General features: G+C 35.7%; 1 protein-coding gene across 1 annotated transcript in view; it reads left to right on the top strand.

The window, feature by feature from the left end:
- The window catches only part of CATSPER3 (cation channel sperm associated 3), a 60,115-nt gene that overhangs the window by 5,555 nt on the left and 31,047 nt on the right, over positions 1 to 23,513 (top strand). The window contains exon 3 of the mRNA XM_074285131.1: positions 4,188 to 4,427. Coding sequence (XP_074141232.1) covers positions 4,188 to 4,427 — 240 coding nt within the window. The remainder of the gene's footprint in view (positions 1 to 4,187; positions 4,428 to 23,513) is intronic.

Here is a 23,513-nt window from a genome sequence, read left to right as displayed (position 1 = left end):
TTATAGGAATATTACTTTGGAAGTGGTGTGGATGATCCATTAGGGAAGATACCAGAGTTGGGGAGAACATTTAAAGATTATTGTAATAGTCTAGTTGAGCAATGATGACAGTCTGAACCAGAATGGTGTGAAAGAAAAAGAGAGAACAAAATTGAAAGATGTTTGAAAGAGATAATCAATAACTCTTCGAAACTGATTGAATCTGAATAGTTGTAAGGAAGAATGAAAAACTGGTGATGACTTTAAGGTTGGGAATCTGAATGACTATAGAAATAGGGAAGTTAGAAGAATAGGTTTAAGGAGAAAAGGGGATGAATTCTTTTTTGGACATGTTCAGTTTGAGATATCTATGAGACATGTGTTTGACAATATTCAGTGGTAGTTAACAACATGGGACTGGGATTCAAGAGGGAGATAAAAGCTCGATGTGAGTGTATGCACTGGAGGAGTTGCTTAGGATGGCCTCAATCATTTGGGTCCTTCAACTCATTTGATGTAATCACTGAAATTAAAGAGCAGAAACCAGAGAACAGATGGTATAAGGTATCAAAATGAAATATAAAGGAGAGTTTGCATTTATAAAGTATCAAGAAATTTAAAATCAGATTTTGTGGATTAACTTGCCATTGGATGTCCAGTAATTTATGATGCTTCAAGTGGCTTTTGGAGAGTGTCATGAAAATCTAGGTCAGAGAGAATGGTCAGAGGGAGTAGTGATTAGGTCAACAATGTCAATATCATAGAGAAACTAAGTGTTAATGAATTAGTAATCCTTAAATGTCTTCTATGTGAAAGGCTATGCCAGAGGCTGAGGAAACAGAAACATGAATCTTTGCTCTCAACGGCAAGGGAGAAAAATAACTGACTTGTATAAAATAAACTCAGTGGAATCAGAAAAGGGTTTATCTTCATGTAGGAGGTGGCACTCAGGCTGAGTTTGGGAGAAAAAAAGGCATTCTAAAAAGCAGAGGTGAGGAGGGACAGTTAGATAAATTTCAAATATTTTTAAAATGTTCTCAAGATGGAAGGTGTGTCATGTGTGAAGAGCAGCAAGAAGGTCAGTTTATCCAGAGAACAACATAAGAGAAGAGGAATAATGTATAATCAGATTAGAAAGGTAAAGTAGAGCCAAGTTGCAAAGAGTTTTACAAATCAAACAGAGGAGTTTATATTTGATTCTAGAGGAAATACAGAGCAACAAGAGTTTATTGAATAGGGGAATAACATGTTCAGATCTACAACGAGAACATAGAGACCTGAAGTGAGAAACCATTTAAGAGATTATTTTGTCCAAGTGAGAGGTTTGAGCTAGTGGCAGCCATGGAAGTAGAGAGAAGGGGATAAATGTTTGTGTTTTTGTAGACAGAACTAATAAGATTTGGCAATAAGGTAAAAGCTCTGAGTAAGAAGGCAAAGATAACATGGAGATTGTTAATCTGGGTGATGAAGAATCCTTCATCACCTTGTTCAACAGAAATAAGAAGAGGGCTAGGTTTAGGGGGAAAGATAATGATTTTATTTTGGCTATGCCATATTTGAGATGCGTAATGAAGATCAATTAAGTAAGGGTACTGAGTAGTAGTCAAACAGACAGTAGGAGAAAAATTAAAAGAGATCAGTGTCACAAAAACCCAGAGAAGAAAGAATATTTATGAGAAGAGGATGGTTAACACTATAAAAATGCTGCAGAAAGATCAAGAAGAATGACGATTACCCAGCAAAACTGAGTATACTCCTTTAGGGTAAAAGGTGGAAATTCAATGAAACAGAAGATTTTCAAATATCTGTAATGAAAAGATCAGAGCTGAATAGAAAATATGATTTTCAAATACAGGACTCAGGAGAAGTATAAGGAGGTAATCAGGAAAGTGATATAAGAGACTTCATGGGAGGATAATACTTGTAATTGATTAGAACTTTTTCATTATTATGGAACTTAGAAGGAGTATGTATAGACAGAAGGCACAGGTGTGAGTTGAATATGAAGGAATCATATCTAAAAATGAAATTGAGGGGTGAGAGAGTAATGTACTGGGAAAAAAGGGAACAGGGAATGATCTAAATTATTTTCCATAAAAAGAGACAAGAAAAAAGCTTTTATAGGGGGAAAAGATGGGGAAAGGGGGAAAAGGAGAGTGAGTGAACCTCACTTTCATCAGAATTGACTTAAAAAGAGAATAACATATGCATTCAATATGAGTATAGAAATCTAGCTTACCTTGCCAGAAAGTAGGAGGGGAATGTGATTATGAGAAGGAGGGAGGATAATAAAAGAAAGGGAATATTTGGGGAGCAAGTAGTCAGTAGCAAAATACTTTTGAGGAGGGACAGGGCAAAAGGAGAGAGAGAAAATAGAATATATGGGGCAGGAAATACAGTTAGCAACAGGAACTGTAAAAAGAATTTTGAAGTAAGTTTCTCTGAAAAGGCCTTATTTCTCAAACATAGCCCTCTATGAGGAACTGAGTCAAATTTATAAAAAAAAACAAAAGTTATGCCCCAAATGATAAATGATCAAAAATAAGATCTGTGTCAAAGGACTATAAATTCATGCATATCCTAACAACATTCCTAATAAGCATGAATCCCAAAAGAGATTTTTTAAAAACAAAGAGGACCTATATGTATAAAAGTATTTATAGTAGCACTTTTCTCAAGGCAAAAAATTGGAAATTGAGGGGATGCCTCAGTTGGGGAATGGCTGAATAGATTGTGGTATGTGATTATGATGGAATACTATTGTTCTATGGGAAATTATGAGCAGGATATTCTCAGAAAAACCTGGAAAGTCTTCCATGAACTCAAGTAAAGTGAAATATATGGTGTACAAAGTTAACAGCAAAGTTTTGGGATGATCACCTGTAAATTGTAAGTGTGCTTTCTAGAGCTCCCAAATTGGGATGCCAAAATATACTGTCTGGACTAGCTCTCTGGAGGATCTTGGGACCAACCTTGGTCTTAGTAAAGGAGTGATGAAGGCAGAAAACTTACAAGGATGGTCAAAGATGGAGTCCTTATTTCAAGACCTCTCAACCCTTAAATACCGTGGTATGATTACATCATTATAACACATAACTATGTGGCAGCTAGAGATTCATTATATCATCCCATCACACTGAGCAAGTGCTAACTATAAGCACCCTGCTATTGATATGTAAATGCCTCTCTTTACTGTAAAACAAGTAGAATACAGATGGTCATGCCTCCTGAGAGGAAGGGTGAGAGAACCAAAAGGAGTGGGGAGCCTAATCAGACATTGTCAGCAGGTTCCCTCTGGGATGAAGGGTCTTTTACCTTACCCAGAGTTCCCACAATTTGTGCCTTCTACAGTAAATGACTTTGCTATTCTCATCAGTACAATGAGCCATGGCTGAACTTGAAATTGGAAGTGACAGTTACTACAGTTACATTGAAGGAGAAAATTCAGTGGAAGCAGAGAATCAGAGAAGTCATCCAGCAGATCAATTAATTTCACCAAGACGTCAAGTATACCATACTGTTGGTCAAGTACAGTGTGTGTCAACTTTCCTTAACAATCAAAGAAGCCTTGCTGTTTATAGGGATACTTCCTGAGACAGAAAAAAAAACAAAAAACAAAAAACACACAAAAAAACAAATAAAAAACCCTCCCCAAACACCAAAGTCTACAGTTTCAAAGCTGTGACTTTTGCCAAGTACTTGGATTTTCCTCACTCATGTTGTGTTTTGACAGATTCCTGTATATGTCTATTCTTCCTTATCGATCTTATGAGTATAATTTAGGTCTTTGTAACTTAGATTGTAATGTAGTTATGATTCCTCTACTTTCTTTAAATATATGAATATTTGTGATGTTGGCATTTTGCCTTATTGTCAAGCAAATAGTCATGATTAAGATCTAAATTATCATTATGGTGAGTGGTAGGTTTTATGTAAATATAAACTTACAGGGGAATATATTTTCTCACAACCAGCTTATCCCTAGGATTTTGAGAGAATTTTGGTATAACTATCTGATAATGGTTCTTTGAGAGTTCTAAACTAGCCAGGGGCAGAGCAGATTGGAGTGAGTGAGCCAGTCCAGAAAGTGAGAAAAGTATAGTGTGGGAATCAGCCAGTGTACCCTTTACACTACATTTAAAAAAATTATGTGTTCCTCTTGGCCATTGGAAGTCCAGAGTAGCTGACTATTTTGTTTTCTCTTTCAGGTAGTAGAAGTCATATTTACATCAATTTATTGGTTTGAGTTCTACATCAAATTATACGTGGATCCTATTGGATACTGGAAGAATGGATACAATTTGTTGAATGTTGTCATTCTCATCATCATTTCTGTTCCTTTTTACATGTGGAAACTGTATGGAAGGCACTACCAATATCTAAATATAGGAGAAGGCATCCAGTCTCTTCGAATTCTCAAACTCATTCCCTACAGCCGAGGAATAAGGGTAAAAGGGGTTGATTGAGTACATAACTCTATACAGACCCTGGGAAATGCATCTTCTTTTAAAAATGTTTTTGTTACATTTGCGTCCCAAGCTGTTTCCTTCCCTCCCTCCCAATCACACATTAGCAGGCCAACATTTGACATGGATATAAATGTGAAACTACAAAATACATAGTTCCATACATTAATTTTTTTTTTCTTCTAGAGGTGGATAACATTATCCTTCATAGATACTTTGTAGTTGATTTGAATTTTCAAAGAATTCAGAATAGCTTTGTCATTCCTTTTTATTCTGAATAATCTTGCCATTTGTATATACAAAGTTCTCTTGGTTCTGGCCATTTAAGTCCTCTTCATTATTTCATGAAAGTTGCTTATCTAAAATCAAGATGTTCACCATTCCTTATAGCACAGTAGTATTCCATCACAATCATGTACACCAATTTATTCAGCCATTCCTCAACTAATAAACATCCCCTAAATTTTCAGTTCTTTGCCCTAGAGTTGCTATAAATATTTTATAAACAAATAGATTCTTTGTCTTTTCCCCTAAAAACCTTGGGAAGTAGACCTAATAATCAAAGGATATACACAGTTTTAAAATTCTTTGAGCATAATTCCAGATCTTTTTTTTTTTTAACCAATCTGATGAATATTTTTTCACATGACTGTTGATTGCTTGCATTTCTTCCTTTTGAAACTGGCTATTCATAAATTTTTGACTATGTGAATGGGGAACTCTGTTTAACTATTATTATTCTTCTCAACCTTGTCCCAATCCATTTTTCTAACTTACTTGTATATTATTCTTTTTCTTAAAATTTTCAATCCAACCAAACTGGCTTTTTTTCTCTTCCTCATACATTATATTTTTTGTCCTATCTTCATGCTGTGGCACTTTCTCCTTACTGTGGAATGCTCCTCCTTACTTTTACCTCATTCAATTCCTCTGGTCCTTCAAGATGCAGTTTGAAAACCATTTTCTATGGGCAACCTTTCCTAATCCTCTCAAATTACCTTGTCTTGAATTACTTTGTTTTTATTTGCATTTATTCACTTTATATTTATTCTGTACATACTTATAAACATCCTTAATTTTCCTTTTAGAATTTGAGCTCCTTGCAAGTAGAAATAGTTTAATTTATATTTATGTTTTCAAGGCCTAGTGAAAGTACATAGTGCTTACTAAATCTTGTTAATTGTTTAATGGCCTTGATCAACACTGAAAAGTAAGACATACAAGTTAAGAATCACTCATCCCTGTTCCTAGACTCTTAAGCTTGCTGTAACAACTGGATTATTGCCAATTTCTTTTTTCAAGTAATTCTATCACATTCCATTCAACAAATCTTTAAGTGGTCTTTATGCAAAGTACTTTCCTTAGTGCCAGAGGTGATACAAAGTTTAACTAAGACATGGGGGTTTTCCTTCAAAGAGCTTATAGTGTAGTATGCTATCTTTCCATGAAAACGTTTGTTCTTGTATGAATAGAGAATATATTGCCTTGAATTCTACCAGGATAAACATAAAACTATACTTATACTTGCTAAAATATGCTGAAATATAGTTCAGAAATAAGTAGAACCTTAGTGCTTAAGATGGATTTGATTAACCTTGTCTACTAATGTATTGAGTGTTTTTTGTTCTACATTTATTGTCTGTGTGACCATTACATTAGAAGATCACAGAGATTTTTTTGAGGGTTTGACTATTACCAAATGCAAGGTCAGGGTGTTTTCATGTTAGAAATAGAGAAAGGAAAGGCATTAAAATTTTTTTATTTTGAATAATGATTATCGGGTACTTGCTAACACTAGTTTGAGAGCTTTGGTTTGTTTAAATTAAAAGTTTTCTACTCCCCTCTTCTTCCCAGTAGCATCCCAAAATCCCTGTTAAAAAGGTATTCTAATAATAATAGCTTAGATTTCTGTAGCATTCTTTACAACAACCTTATGGGGATAATATTACCATTTTTAGGTGAGGAAACTGAAACTCATAGAAATGCAAAGGTCACATGAGGAAGAAGTGGCAGAACCAGGAGTCATGCACAAATCATAAAATTTCAGAGTTGAGTGAGAGTGCAGAGATTTTCCAGTCTTGTGTATTGGATTATGGGAGGTAGACTAGAATGATATTTTAGAGATTTTCTACCTTTTAAGTTTACAAATGAGAAATCTGAGGTTCAGATACTTGTTTGGGGTCCTCTAAATTGCAGCAGAACAATTCAAATCCAGATCTGCAGGACTTAAATCCCTAGTGTTCTTCAAACCATATAATGTTAGCTTAATCAGTTTGACTTAAAGTCCATATCATATTTGTGATATTGAAAGGAAAGCCAAAGTTGCTCTGGTATAGCCCAGAGTCTATGATAGCAGAACCCCAGAAGGACTAGATGTAGGTGGGATTGAAAGACTCTTGCTTGGTTGTACCAAAGCTAAGAGGAGTAGGATTAAAAATCCATAAAATCTTAAAGAGCAAAGAAAATAATGAATACAGATCTTTGGAAGCTTAAAATTTGCCCTCTGAGGTTAAACTTTTAGAATTGTTATCCCAAGAGGTGGTAGTTGTTCAAAGTATAAAAAGATTCTTAAAAGAATGAGATAAAATCATAGATGATAGAACTTCAATGGACTTTTTAGAAAAGTGGATTGTATATAGAAAAGGCTGAAAAGATGATGATAGGTTACTGAAATATATCTCTATCAGAAATGTAGTATGAGGCTGGGCCATGATAATAGTGGTTATTATACACTTAAAAAATTCTAATGCCAAAAAAGAGAACATTACTATATACATAGCAGAACACAAAATGAGAATTCTATGTGAATCCACGAATCTGTTTGATGCCACTTATTTTAAAAAATGTATATGATAAATTCTATATGCTACTTCTAAAACTGTCCTGCTTGTCTAGGTTTCCTTTCCAATATACTCCTTCTTCTTTAAACTTTTAGTTTAAACAACCCAAAGCTCTCAAGCATTTCAGAAATGTTTCAGTGGCCTCTTTTTTCCCTTTTTTCCCTCCATAACTTCTTTCCCAATAATAAAGAGGAAAAAAGAGAAAAAAACAACTTATAAAGCATAATCAAGCAAAAGAAATCCACATAGTGGATGAATGAAAAAATATATCTATACCTTATATCTATCAATTTTCTTCCAGGAGGTAAGACAATACTGAAATTAATAATAATAATGGCCAGTTTTATATAATGTTTTAATATTTGCAAAGTACTTTACATATCTCATTTGATATGTTTCATCCTAGGCTCTCTGAAACATGATTGGCACTTGCATTAATCATAGTTCTACTTCTTCTTATATGGTGGAGCTCATGTGGTGTATTAGAGGTAGCAACTCAGCTGAATGCTCTCAACATTCCCTTCCAAAAAACTTTAAAATAAAGTCTGAAATCAAACTTTGAGAACCAACAAAAAAATCAACATGAGCTATTTTTCTAGCCTAAGACAATTTAGGAAGTTGGCAGAAGAACTTTATGACACCAGGATTGGTATAGTCCTAGAGCTCAGCAGCAACACCAGTTGTCGGCCCTGGAGGTGGTCCTGATAGCAGCAGCAGTAGCAGCTTTGTAACTTCTCAGCAAGGGGGTTAGACAATTCTGATTACAGGAGATTCTCTTCTCCCTCCACTTTCAATGGACAACATGTTCTGTTTAGTAACTCTGTTCCTTATAAACAGTCCTAGATCACAGTTCTAGCATTGAAAGGAGCACTGATGGTTGGTCACAAGGAAGCAGAGATCTAGTTACAGTTCCAAAGTCAAGAGGAGTACTAAGGATTGGGACTGCAGGGAAGCAGAGGCTTTTCTGGACAAAGACCAGAGCACATTCTACCTGAATCATGTTATCCTAAAAACTCCCAAAACTTGCAAACACCCAGAACTAGCTCTGAAAACAGCAGCATGAAATTTTTTGAAGCTTGGGATAGTGCCTTCCTACCTCCAGGAGAGCAGAGCCCAGAATTTAAAATCAATAAATAGGCTGGAAAAATGAGCAAGCAATGAAAAAAAAATTGACCAAAAAAGCTACTATGGTGGCAGGGAAAACCAACATAAAAACTCAGAAGACAACAGTGTGAAAACTACAACCACAGGCTCAAAGAAAAATATTAAATGGGCCCAGGCCCAACAAGAATTCCTGGAAGAATTAAAGTTAAGAGAGTGGTATAGGAAAAACTGAGAAAAGGAATGAATGTGATATAAAAAACAACAAAAAAGAGAATTAACAGCTTGATAAAAGAGATGCAAAATTTTTCTGAAGAAAAGAATTCCTTAAAAAACAGAATTGGTCAAAAAAAAAAGTACATCTTAATGAAGAAAATAATTCCTACAAAATAAGAAATGGGCAAGTGAAAACCAATAATTTTATGAGACATTAAAAAAAGTCAAAAGAAAGAAAAAATAAAAGAAAATAAGAAATATCTCACAGAAAAATGACTTGGAAAATAGGTCAAGGATAAAGAATTTAAGAATTATTCCACTACTTGAAATCCATTACCAAAGAATAAGCCTAGACATCATCTTCTATGAAATTATCAAGGAAAACTGCCCCAATATCTTAGATCTAGATGATAAAATAGAAATGAAAAAAATCTATCAACATCCTCCTGAAAGAGACTCCAAAATGAAAATTCCCAGGAATCAAATTCACAACTCCCAGGTTAAAAAGAAAATAATTCAAGCAGTGAGAAACAGTTCAAATATTATGGAATATATCAGGATCACACAAGATTTAGTTATTGCTATTTTAAAAGATCAGAGCACTTAAAATATTCTAAAGGGCAAAGGAATTAGGATTACAACTAAGAATAACTTGCCCCCCAAAATTGATTACAATCCTTTAAGGGAAAAATAGAAGACTTTAAAACATTCCTTATGAAAAGACCAGATATGAATAGAAAATTTGACATTCAAATAAATATCTCAAGAGAAGCATTAAAAAAGTAAATATGAAAGAGTAATCATAAGGGACTTGATAGAGTTAAACTGTTAACATTCTTATATAGGAAGATGACAACCCCTGAGAATACTAATTTTATTAGGCAGTTAAAAGAAGTTTAGAGATAGAGGGCATGACTATAAGTCATTGTGTTTGAAATTACCTCCAAAAACAAATGAAGAGGTGAGAAACAGGGTTGCAATGGAGGGTAAATGGGGGGAAGTGGGTAATACTTGAACCTCACTCTCATCAGAATTTGTTCAAAGAGGAACAAGAATACACCCACACCCACATACACACACTTAGTTGTGTATAAAAATATAACTTACCCAATGTAGGGGGAAGGGATAAGAGAAAAGGGAGATGATAAGAGAGAGGGCAGATTGGGGGAGGCAATGATTAGGGACAGAATAGACTTTTCAGAAGGGAGAGGATAAAAAAAGAGAAAAATGCGATGGAGGGAAATATACAGTAATCATAGCTGTGAATGTAAACGGTATGAACTCACCCATAAAGTGTAAGCATATTGAAGAATAAATTAGTGTTAAGGGACAGGTCAATTTTCTGAGAGCCTCCATAGCTACGAATAATAACATCTGAAGGAGTTGCAAAGCAGTCTTTGCTGACACAGGTGTTGTAGGAATGAGAGAAATTTGAGGCAGAGGGAAGAGGAGAGAGGTCAGACAACGCAACAACCTCTCAGAGAGGTCAGAGAATAGCAACTGCCTCTCAATCTCCTTGTATCTTCCTCTCACAAGAGGAGATCCATTGTGGATTGGATCTCCAGCAGCCATTGTCAGGTGGCTCCCATGTATTCCAACAAATTAGGAACCAGAATTCACCAAGTTATTATTTCTGGGAGACACACAAGGCAAATAATTCACATAAAGGGCTGGAGGAGAATCTAATATGTTTCAGTTAATATAAGGGAAACAGGGGTAGCAATAAAGGTCTCAGACAAAGCAAGAGAGAAAGTAACTAAAAGATATAATCATAAAAACTACATTTTGCTAAAAGGTACCATAGACAGTGAAATAATATAAACAGTTTACAGTAAGTTTCTGTGATGACCACGTTAGCACCTTGGATACCTTAGAATCAGCCAGAGTCAGTATAAGCAAAAGTTCTTGGTCTTTATTCTTGGTCTTTAGTGGTAGAAGTGAAGGGAATAAATGCACAGGATCTCCTCGACCTCACCTCTTCATCTCCCGCCCAGAAGTGCCTCTATCTTACTCCATCCCCAGTCCCTCTTATAATTCTCTGTATACACCAAACGATTGGGCCAGCACAGAATAGTGGGAAGGGCCATTTTCCAAACATTTTCTAATAGAGTATTGTCCAATCGGTAATTAGCCTTAAGTGCTCAGTTGTCTGACCTCAGTGCATTAACTCAAGAGTTTCAGCTCTTTACAAGTTTCTTGATAAAGACCTCATTTCTCAAATATATACTGAGTATAGAACTGAGTCAGATTTATAAAAATAGTAGCCATTGCCCAATTGATAAATGGTAAAGGAATATGAATAGGCAGTTTTTAGAAGAAGAAATCTAAGGTATTTATAAAAATCAAAGATATATATGAAAATATTCTAAATCACTGTTGATTAAAGGAAAAGCAAATTAAAACATCTCTGATATACTATCTCACACTTAGCATAAATGCTAAATGCTGAAGGAGAGGAGAGAAGTGCATTAATGAATTGTTGATGAATTGGTCTGGTCATTCTGGAGAACAATTTGGAACTATGCCCAAAGGGCTAAAAAGCTGTTCATTCCCTTTGAACCAGCAATACTACTATTAGGTCTGAATGCCAAAGAGATCAAAGAAAAAGGAAAAAGAATTATATGTACAAAAAATTATAGAAGCTCTTTTTGTGGTGATAGGGAATTGGAAATTGAAGGGGTGCTCATCAATTGGGATCAATTCATATTATGTAGAATTCTCAGTAAGCATCTCTTCTCATTTCTTATAGCTCAATAATATTCCCTTTATTTCATATAAGCCCATCCTTTAAATTTTAATTTAATTCATCCTTTAATTCATATTAGTTCATCCTTTCTTCAATTGTTAAGAGACAACCTAAGATCTTCTCTTAATTCTAGTTTTTTTTCTTTTCTCTCCTCCCCTTTTTCATCCCTCCTTTAATACCAGGAAGGATCTTTTTTTTTTTTTTTCTGACTGTTTTCTTCCTGATATTCCTTTCCCTCTTAATCCCTTTCCCCAAACTCACTTGTTTTTCTCTTGAGTATGGTGTATTTCTATGTTCAATTTTCCTATGTCCATTTCAAGTAAGAAGGTTCATCTAGCCCTTAGTCCCCTCATCCCCCTTTCACTCATATATATGTCCTTTGTTCTTTTTACATTCATGTATTCCTCCTTTTACCCTCCTTTCTCTTTTCTTTGTTAAAATCCTCAGAACAGAACTAATTTACTCCCAATTCCTTTGATTTTTTTTTAACTTCCTCAATACCCTTTGAAGTCAGTCAATCAACTAACTGACATTTATTAAGTCATTTACTATTTACTACTGACATTTACTATGTGCCAGGCACTGTGCTACCCATTGGGGATTCAAAAAAAGGACAATCCTCCAAATCAATAAACTCTCTAAATCTCAGTTTCCCAAACAATAACAACAACAACAACAACAACAACAACAACAACAACAACAACAACAACAAAAAGCCAATCCCTATTTTATAGAGTTAACAATCTGATGGGAACGACAGAATGCAAACAATTATGTACAAATAAGATATATGCAGAGTAAATTGGGAGTAATCTCAGAGTGAGACACTAAATTTAAGGATAACTGGGAATGGTATTTTTCACAAGGCAAGTCTTTAGCTCAGACTTGAAAGAAACTACAGAAGGATAGCCTATGGAAACAATTGAAGTTGAGATGGAGAATTATTTTTGAGGAATAAGAAGGGGACTGGGTCAGAAAGTACATGGAGAAGGTAAAATGTAAGAATAATGGAAAGATAGGAAGAAGATAATTATGAAGGATTTTATATTTGATCCTGGAGATAGTAGGAAGCCACTGGAGTTTATTGAGTAGGGGGTGTAATATGGATAGGATAATCTATCCTTTAGGAAGATCACTTTGATAGTTGAGTGGAGGATGGACTATAGTGGGTAAAGACTTGAACCAAGGAGACCAACCAGTAGGCAGGAGGTGATAACGTGCACCAAGGTGATTGCAGTGGCAAAAGAAATGAGGCATATAAGAGATGTTACAAAAGTAATAAAGACAGAACTTGACAACTGATTGAATATGGAAGTTGAGAGAGAATGAGCAGTTGAGGATGACAGATTTGCCTCCTGAAAGGGTGGTGGTACTGTGGATAAGAAAAATTAGGAAGAGAAAAAAGGGAAAGGGACAATGAGTTCAGCTTTAGATATGTAGAAAGTTTTTGTTGTTGTTGAATTATCACATTTTATTTTGTTCAGTCTTTTCAATTATTACTTTCCCCTCCCTTTGTTCATTTTCTTTAAAAAAAACAATTTTATTTAGTTTTTCAGTTCCAAATTCTCTATTTACCTTATCTTATCCTTTCCTCACCCATTGAGAAAACAAGAAAAATGAAACCTATTACAAATATATGTAGTTATATAGAGCAAATTTCTGAAACAATTATGTTCCAAAAAAAGGTCTATAAGTTCTCTCTCTGTAGGTGGAGGTAACATATTTTATCATGAGTCCTTTGGGATTTTGGTTGGTTATTATATTGATCAGATTTACTAGATCTTTCAAAGTTGATTATCTTTACCATATTGTATCTGTAAAATTTGTTCTCTTGGCTTAACTTTGCAGCACACTTGTTTTACTTTATTTTTTTTCTTCCCCTTTCACCCTCCAAGCAAGTTATAGTTAAACAAGCATATATTTATGTATACATATATAGATATATACACATATACACAGCCCCCACATATACACTACCCTGACATATACACATATATCTTTCCTATCCTTGCCAACTCTGCTTTAATTCTGCTCCTTAACTTGCCTTAGTATTACTTAACGCCCCCTAAACCATCCATGGATCCTTCTTTTCTTCCCCAACTCTTTGCTTCCCCCTCCACCTATCCCTCTTCTCATATTTCTTTATAGATTTTGGAAGATACTATACTCTTCATGGCATATACGTAGTGTTGCCTTTTTAACCTGTTCCCAATGTAAATAGATTTTCAGAACTACAAGACCTTTTCCTTCATGCTTCTGTGCCTATTCTTCCCCTGTATCTCATGTGTATAATTATAATTACTATTTTTACCTTAACTCTGCCCCAATCTTTCTTTTGAGCTACCCTATTTACTGACATCAGTCTTAAACATATGGTATACATTTCTATATAAAAACATAAAACAATTTGTCCATGTTAAGTTTCTTGAAATTGATCTTGAATATTGTCTCTTATATGTTGTTTTCTATTGAGTTCAGGTTTAGTTGATAGAAAGTCCTGAAAATCTGCAAATTCATTAGATGTCCATTTTTTCTTATTCAATATTATGGATAATTTTTCTGTATATGATAGTTTTGGCTGCAGGCCTAGTTCTATAGTACCACTATGGATGATTTCAGACCTGCGGTTCTTTATTGTGGCTGCTGATAAGTTCTGTACATTTTTAATTGTAGCTCCAGTGTACTTGAATTTTTTTTCTTGTTTCTTGCATAATTATCTTTTTGATCTGGGGATTATGAAATTTGGTAATCATATTCCTATGTGTTTTTCCTTTGTGGAAAACTTTTTGAGATGGTAATCTCTGGATTTTTTTTTTTTTTTTTTCTATTTTTACTTTTCCCTCATGTTCTATTACTCCAGGACAGTTTTCTTGGATTATTTCTTGCATTATTGGGTCAAGTTTCTTTTTATTTTGGTCACAGCTTTCAGGTAGTTAAATTATTCTTATATTTTTTCCTTCTTGAGTTATTCTCCGGATCTTCTGTTTTTCTTATAAGATGCTTTATATCCTATTCTGTTTTTCATTCTTTATATTGAATTGTGTTATTTCTTGATCTCTTATAGATTCACTGACTTCTCCTTGCCCAATTCTAATTTTCAAAGAGTTATTTTTGTCTTTGAGACAAAAAGTTTTTCTAGTTGGTTAACTTTTTTTCCCCCTAACTTTGTTTTTCTTGGATGATTTTAAATTTATTTTTCCCTCAATGTTTATTTGATTTTTAAATTCTCTTTTTGCTTTCTGGGCAGGGAGCCATTTAACATTACTCTTTGGGGTAGAAGAAGCTTTTTTATTTCAATGTCTTCCTCTGAAAATGAACCCCAGTTTTCCCTGTTTCTATGATTGGGTTCTTTCTTCTTTGTCAGTTCATTTTTAAAAAATGGGAAATACATTAGTAAGTGGGGTTGGGAAATGATGCCTCAAGTTTCACTTTAGCTCTCCCCTCTCATCTGGAACTCCAAACCAAGAGCTCTTCCCTCCTGCAAGTGCTGACTGCCAGCAGTGCCCCTGCTCCACTGCCTCTGCACTCACCAGGTATGCTGTTCCTTCTCACTCAGGGCTGCATCTGCAGCACAGCTGGGCCTAGCATTCCTAATTAGTCAAGGTTCACTCTGATTTTCAGGACTAAAAGTTGATTCCTGTCTCTTCACATTGTCAAGGAGGTGAAGGTTTCTGTGGTTCCTGCTGAGGCTCTAGTCCCAGGGGTCCTCATTTGGTGTTTCTGTGGAGCTAGCTGGGAGGTGATTGCAGGATACATAGGTTAATCCCTGGGGTCTTTCTTCGGATCTTTTTGGGTTGTACCAAGAGGTACCTTGTTCTGTCTCAAGTCTTCTTTGTTTTTCACTGATCTATGTTTGTCCTGAGGCACAACTATGTTCTGTTTGTGGGAGAAATCTGGAGAACTTGCTTGAAATTTACTGGCCTATTCTGCCATCTTCCCAGAATCCTCCCTTTGTCTGTCTCACTTAACTTTGCGTCACTTTATACAAGTCTTCCTGGGTTTTTCTTAAATGTCCCCTTCATCATTTCTTATAGCACAAGAGTGTTCCATCTTATTCATATATTATAACTTTTTCAGTCATTCCCCAGTTGATGGGTATTCCCTTAAGTTCCAATTCTTTGCCACAACAAAAAGAGCTACTATAAGTATTTTTGTACAGAAGGGCCCTTTTCGTCTTTCTTTGATCTCTTTGAGGTATAATAGCAGGATATTGCTGGATCAGAAATATGTACAGTTTAATAGATTTTTGGACATAGTTCCAAATTGCTTTCCAGAATGTTCAATGCATTAGTGTACCAATTTCCCAATATCTCCTCCAACATATACCATTTTCTTTTTCTTATCTTCTTAGCCAATCTGATAAGAATGAGAACATTGTTTTTAATTTGCATTTCTCTAATTATTTCTAAGGGCAGCTAGATGGCTCAGTAGAGAGAACACAGGGTCTGGAGTCAGGAAGATCTGAGTTCAAATCCAATCTCAGATAATAGCTATGTGATACTGGGCAAGTTGCTTAATTTTTCAAGTTGTTTAACATTTGCCTTATTCCACTGCAGAAGAAAATGGCCAACCACTCTGGTATCTTTGCCAAGAAAATCCCTTGGATAGTATGGTCCCACAGAGTCAAAAACAACTGATAACAAAAACTTATTATTATTAAAAATTAGCATTTTTAAAATGTGGCTACTGATAGCTAGAATTCTTTTTCTGAAAACTGTTTCATATCCTTTGACCATTTTTCAGTTGAGAAAGACCCTTGTAAATTTAGTTAATTCTCTATATATTTTAGAAATGAGACCTTTATCAGAAATATATTCTACAAAGATTTCCCCAGTTTCTTCTAATTTTAGCTTCATTGGTTTTGTTTGTGTAAAAACTTTTTTAATTCAATGTAATCAAAATTATCAATTTTATCTACCATGAAACTCTTTATCTTTTGTCTGGTCATGAAATCTGTCCTTATTCATAGACCTGAAAGGTAACTTTTTCCCATGTTCCACTAATTTATTTATATCACCCTTTATGATTGGGGAATAGAGTCTATTTAGGGATAAGACTAGCACTTATGGTGAGAACACTGTCAAACCCTTTTTCATGGCTGCTTTCCATCTTTTATGTCCACTCAGTTCATCTAAATCTCACCTGTGCTTCCAAGAAGTTGTAGCATGTGAAGCATCCATACTCCAGTAAACCATTTCAGCAGATGTGCTAAACTGGGTTGAGGGTTACCAAGGAATCTCAAATCTCTCAATAATTTAGGGAAATGTCTACCCCAAACATGTGAAGATTTCTCTTGGTAGAATTGGCAAATAAGAACAATTTGTTCTTATAGCTATGAAGGCAACTGAAGCAAGTGCTATGACATACTTAGAGCTTTGTTAGACATCAGAAATGCCAGTCATCATTGAATCCAAGCCAATCCCAGTTGTCATGATTTTGCCCTCTCATTGGATTCTAATGACTTTGGAAAAGAGAATAGGACCGAGGACTTTTTCTGCCTCACTTAAATCCAATTTATGCATGAATCAAAACACATAATCATTTTTACCATTTTTCAAAGTCCTATGATGATAGATAAGTGACAAAGCAGATGCACTGGGAGCTATGGACACAACCTTGCACAAAGGGAGCCTGAGCCATAGAATCATCTTCTTATTGAAGGCAGTCCTCTAGGTGCCTGAGAAACCTATTTTGTTTACCTTCTAGTGTGAAGAAGGAGCTAGAAATGGTGCCCCCCAAATTCACTCAACATGGCCTATTTATTGTAGCAGGCGGGTTCCCATCCTGTAGATCAAAGCATAAAAGCAATGCAAAAACTTTTGCAAAGATAATTCTACTCATCACAATACATGGGATTTATGCACACTTAAGGCACACATAAAATCTGTTACTCCTGCAACTTTTGTTGCAAGAGAACTTAGCAGGTATCAACTAGAAGCCCTCAATGAAACAAGACTGGCAATTAAAGACCAGCTTACTGAAGTTGAAACTGGATATATGTTTTTCTGCAGTGAAGGAGAGCCTCATGAAGCTGATGTGAGTTTTGCCATCAAATATAATCAACAAGCTTACATGCCTGGCAAATGGGGTGACATGACATGTGATTGCCATTTACAGGGAAGCTATACGCCACCATCAGTGCATATGCTTTTACCATGAGGTCAAAGAAAAATTTTGTGAAAAATCGGAGACTCTCATCATCAACGTACTTTATAATTCTGGGAGTCTTTAATGCAAGAGTAGGCACAGACCATTAGATAAGCTAGGGAGTCCTTGGAAGGAATGAAATTGGAAACAGAAACAGTAATAGTCACTTATTACTGAAGACTTGTGCATCTCATGACTTCCTCATCACAACACTATCATTTTCCTAAATGGAATAAAACTTCATGAATATATCCTTGCAGAAAACATTGGCATTTAATAAATTGTCATTTTAAGGAGAGTAGACTGACAGGATGTGAGAGTGTAGAAGGTGATGTGTGCCATAGAGTGCTGGACTGATCATAGACTTATTTTCTCCAAGCTAAATATTCACATTATACAAAATCAGTGACTCCAAGGAAAAATGACCACCAGAAGACTTAATGTCAACACATTAGAGCACTTTTCTAGGCCAGAATGGTTCATTGCTAATTTAGGGGGAAAGTTGAGCCAACATACAGTTGGCAATAGTGAAGCCGAAACGGAGTGGGCAGCTTTCAGAGATTTGGTGAACAGTGCTGCATTTACTTAACTGGGCCAGAATATTTGCAAACATCAGAATTGGTTTGATGAAAATGATGGGGAAATTTAAAAGCTTCTAAATTAAAATTGAAAAAACTATAGGATTTGCCAGCAAGATAGTTCATCTGTTTCCAAGAAAGCAACATTTAACTCCATCAAAAGTAAAGTACATGATTTCTGATGCCAAGATGGCAAAGGAACTCCCTGCATTGCTTCAAAATTCCCCTCCAAATAACTTTAAAACCAGACTTTTCAGGAACAGGGGAATAACTTACCAATTCAGGAGGAAAGGCTTTTCTCACTGGGGTTGCAGGAGAGCATAGTCTGGAGTAGCAGCAGCAGTCCACTCATCAAGGAGTATGCAGGGCAGATCTGAGTTCCAGGGCATCCACTATCAAGGCCCTGCCCTCCTGCAACCAGCAGCCCTGAGGCAAGCCAGTCTGTGCAGCACAAGAGGGTCCCCACCTTAGAAGGCTCCACTTCATTACAGGCCACCAGTGGAGTCTGGCTCTCCATTGCTGATAAGTAGAGAGATCCCAACCATGGGGCCAAACTAGCAGTGAGACCACAGCAAGATATCTATCTCAAGGTTAGCGAGCAGAGAGGACCTGTTTCTACAGCAACCCAGTAACAAAGCCCCATCCCTCGAACAGACCAGTAGAAAAAGCCTACATTCAGGGAAAGCCAATAAGGAGTCCCCACCTCTCAGTACAAGCCAGTAGAGTGACCCTCTCCAGTGCAAACCAGCATCTCGAGGTTGTGAGGTCCAGTGAAAGCCAGCAGCAAAATCCTGATTTCCCAGCACAATAAGCTTGGATCTATGCAAGAGCAGAGTCCAACTGTCAGGTGTAGTGTTCTTCACTAAAATGTAATGTTCTCTTGTGAGCAGGTTTCTTGGGGAGCTTCTGGAGGCAGCCTTAGTTGCATTTCTGTGTAATCACCACATTTCAGTGTAATGCAGACAGGAGTTAAAGTCCAAATCCTTTATTTTTTCCTTCAAAGTCTTGTCTCTTTTCCTGGGGCCTGTTAATTTTCTTAGAGGCCTATCTCTCTCCTTGGTTCCCAGAGCTCTTCCTGCTAGTCCTTTGTCTCTGCCGGCTTCAGCCTTTTGTCCTCCCAATGTCTCCAGCCAGCATAAAGGTGGAAGTTGGAATGACTCTGACTGCGCCTCCGAGAGTGGGCTTGTGGGCTTCTGTCCTCTGACTTGTGAATCTCCTCCACTGAATCATGACTTGTGAATTTCCTGAAGTCCATTCTAGTTGAGGCTTCTAGATTATACTCTCTAAAGGTGTGAACTAAGTACATAAGCATTAGCTTGTTTCAAGTTCTGGCCCATAACATTCATGTAAAAATACCAACTAATAAAACAGCCAGAAAAATGAAAACACAAAAGAATTGATAATGGAAAGTTATATAAAGTGAATATAACTTTCCCTATAACCATAGGGAGGACCTTAGAAGAAGACTTAGAAGAAGGCAACAATGTCAAAATAGCTACATGTGAAGCCTCAAAGAACTCCCAAAAAACTCATCTGGAAGAGCTTCATCTGAGAAGTGAAAGAAAAATTGGGAAAAGAAATTGCAGTAATACAAGAGAATTATGGGAAAAAAGCCAAGTGGGTGGAAAAAGATATACAAAAATTTGCTAGAGAAAATAACTCCTTAAAAATTGGTTTAACTGAGGAAAAACTAAAATACTTTTTAAGAAGTAAAGTGCAAGCAAAATTTCAAGAAATGTAGGATTCTTGATTCAAAAACAAGATAGATGAAATTCAATTTTACACTGATAGTAAAAATCCCTTGATGCATTTCCATTACTCAGTGCTGATGGAGCTACAGTGATTAGTGATAAGGATACAATCCTGAAGAGATGGGTCAAACATTTGCATAGTCTTCTCACTGGATTATCGTCAATCAATGCTGAAGCCATTAACTGTATACCTCAGTTTGATGTCAGTCCCTCTCTAATCCAATTTCCAATTGAAGAATAGTTTAGAATGATATTAAGCTCTTATGTGGCAAAGTGCCTCATGCTTATTTCTATTCTAGTTGAAAGTTACCAGGAAGGGGGTCCACTACTCATACAAAAACTAACTGAAATTTTTGAGATTGTATGAGTAAGTTATATGGTAAGTTTATGTGGTAAAAGAAGGTTATCTCCTCAGGAGCTCAAGGATGCTTCCATTGTCCATATCTATAAAGTAAAGGAAATAGATTGTCCTGTAACAAGCATGGATGTGTGTGTGTGTGTGTTGTGTGTGTGTATTGCTGGCAAGATTCTATTAAAGAGGCAGTCTTCTTTACCTGAACGATGGTCATTTACTTGAGAACTAAATTTTAAAAAATTCAAAAAAAAGGCTAACGAATGGTTAATATGATATTGATTTCCTCACAATTCCAGGTGAAATTCCAGGAATAGAACAGAGGTCTGTATACAATGTTTATTGATTTGACCAATGATACCATTGTTTATGAGGGTTTGTGGAAAGTTATGCCAAAATTGATATTGCATGTCAATTTTATGATGGCATGCTTGCTTTGGTTCTGGATAATGGATGATGCTCTCATGCTTTCCCAATCACCAATGGAATTAAGAAAGGCTGTGTACTTGCCCCTATGCTTTTTAGCATGGTGTTTGCTTTTTTTAAACAATGTTGTTAGATACCTTCAATGAGGAAAAAAATGATATCAAGGTCACTTACCACACTGATGGTAATTTTAAAAGTCAAGACAAAGTGGAGGGAGAGTTGGTGCATAATTTTTTTGTTTGCACATGATTATGCACTGAAAGCAGCCTCTGAAGTTATGTAACAAAGTATACTTCGATTTTCTGCTGCTTGCACTAATTTTGGCCTAACAAATAACACCAAGAAAACAAAGGTTCTCCACCAGATAAAGCCACATACATCATCCATACATAAAACCATCAGTTACAGCAAATGGAGAAATTTTTATTATCATGGATAAATTCATTTATCTTAGCAGTATACTCTCTAGGGATGTATACATAGACGATAAATTTGAAGCACACATCACCATAGATGGCTAGCTCAGAACTACAGAACTGTTGTGCTGACCTTATTGTTGTATGTTTATAAAACCTGGACGATATATCAGAGCCATGGAAATGAAATCATTTCAATTTGAATTGTCATTGGAAGATTCTGAAGATCATTTGGCAAGATTAGGTACCAAAAACTCAGGTCCATTCTCTAGTTGAATTGCCATTTGAAACTCTACTACAGAGATCACAACTCTAATAGGCTGAGTACATTGTTCAAATGTCAAATGTACATTTCCCTAAAAGACTGTTTTATGGATAATCCATACAAAGCAAGTGCTCACATGGAAGTCAGAAGAAATGATAAAAGAACATTCTCAAGTTCTCTCTGAAGAACTTTGGAATCAATTGCATGACATGGGAGACATTGGCAAAAGCATGGTGTGCCCATATCAAAGGGGGTGCTATGCTTTGTGAGTGAAGCAGAATTGTTGTAGTTCAAAAAAATGTGAAATGTGGAAATTTAGTCATCTCCACTCCTAGTGTTCATATGGACTATTTGTGCCTGACCTAATGTCGGTTTGATCAGGCACTGTTGTACACACTGTACTGCAATGTTATTTTGATCCTCTTTGAGAATAAAGATAACAATATTACCCTTTATGTCTAATTCATGTATCCATTTTGAACTTATTTTAGTATATTGTGTAAAATAATTGGTCTATGCTTAATTTCTGTTATACTATATTCCAGTTTTTCCCAATATTTTTTTTAATAGTGAGATCTTGCCCTAATAGCTAGTCTTTAGGTATATCAAATGCTAAATAACTATATTCCTTAGCCTTTGTATATTGTGTATCTAAATCAATTTCACTGATCAACCTTTATTTCTTACTGCTGTCTGATTCTTCAGAATCCTATTTGTGATTTTCTTGGTGAAGATACTAGAATGATTTTCCATTTCCTTCTCAGCTCATTTTACAGATGCCAAACACTGAGGAAGCAGGATTAAATGATTTACCTGGGGTCACACACTTAGGAAGTGTGTAAGTATGGATTTGAATTCAGGAAGATCAAATCTTCCTTACTCTACTAGTCTTGGCATTCTACCCACTATACTCTATTTCTTATTCAATATTAAATTGTTTTGATGATTAAAACTTTATAGTATAGTTTCATACCTTTTAGTACTAAGTACCTTAGCGAATATCCAGTTTAACTCCATCATTTTATAGATGGAGAAACAAGCCCAAAGAAATGTTGTCTAACCTTAAAGTTAGAAGGCCTAGGTTCTGGTCCCCGCTTATCCATAACTCTATGTTGAGTTTTAAGCAAATTGTTTTCCTTCTCTGGATCTTAGTTTTGCCATTAGTAAAATGAAGGGTTTGGCCTAGGTAATATTAAAAGGTCCTTTCTAGCATTAATATGTTGAGATTTTTCAACTTAGTGGTGAAATTGGATTTGAAATCAGGGCTCCTGACTTTTAAAAACTAACACTCCTTTTTTAGAACTTAGATATGTGCAATATTAACAGTGAGGGATCCCACCTTCTTTATAAAAAGATACATACTATGTCTCTGTTCTTATACCTTAGAGATAAATGTTGTTGAAACCTAGATCAGTCAGGCTTTGTTTTTAATCAAATTTAGTGAAATTTTAAAAAGAGATTATCTTCCCACTTCTAGTCTTTAGCCTATTATAAAGGAAAAAACATTCATTCATTCGTCTGTCTTCTCATATTCTCTCAAAGTAGGGAGCAGCAATAAGGAACAAGGGACTTATTTGATCTGGGTTTTTAGTGCATCTCTCCCTGACTCCCAAAGTTTGATGTCTGACTTTCAACTGCTTGGTCTCTCATTTATTTCTCCCACATATAGGGAATTTGCTTGGGCCCCAAGCATTAAGGCCTGAATTTTGGCTTCTAAAGAAGGACACTTTAGGATTCAGATCAGGGAATGATGTTAATTTCCCTTCTTATAGTCTACTTGCTCTGTAACCATTGGGAAGCCTGCCATCAGCTCCAGACTCTGATGTACTAGTTACCCAAGAGTACTAACACCACTTTTGGTTAAAAACATTCTATATCATTTACTGTTGTTCAACCCAGCCAGGGAAGTTGGAGGTGTGGGAGGTGGTGGGGCCTAAGCATTTATTATAATTATATTAATTGAAGTTTAAATTAGTCCTTAACAGGGAAGCAGTCTTTAGTGCTGAGAACCTCAGCATGGAGTGCATTCTTGGCTTCCTTCCCTTTATTAATTAAAAACTCCTTTACAACACCCTGCTTTCCACCTAAGTGCAGTAAATCTCCACCTTAAGGAAATAATTTCCTTGCAATATTTTGTACAGAGAAGTCCTGTTAGCTGACTGCCATACTGTCTCTTGTTCATCTGCGTTTTAGTATGAAAAACAAACTTTAAAACTCTAGGTGCTTTAAA

Source organism: Sminthopsis crassicaudata, chromosome 2 (genome assembly GCF_048593235.1).
Source record: "Sminthopsis crassicaudata isolate SCR6 chromosome 2, ASM4859323v1, whole genome shotgun sequence".
Lineage (NCBI taxonomy): Eukaryota > Metazoa > Chordata > Mammalia > Dasyuromorphia > Dasyuridae > Sminthopsis > Sminthopsis crassicaudata.
The sequence above is the reverse complement of the archived record's forward strand: the minus strand, read 5'-3'. Positions and strand labels throughout refer to the sequence as shown.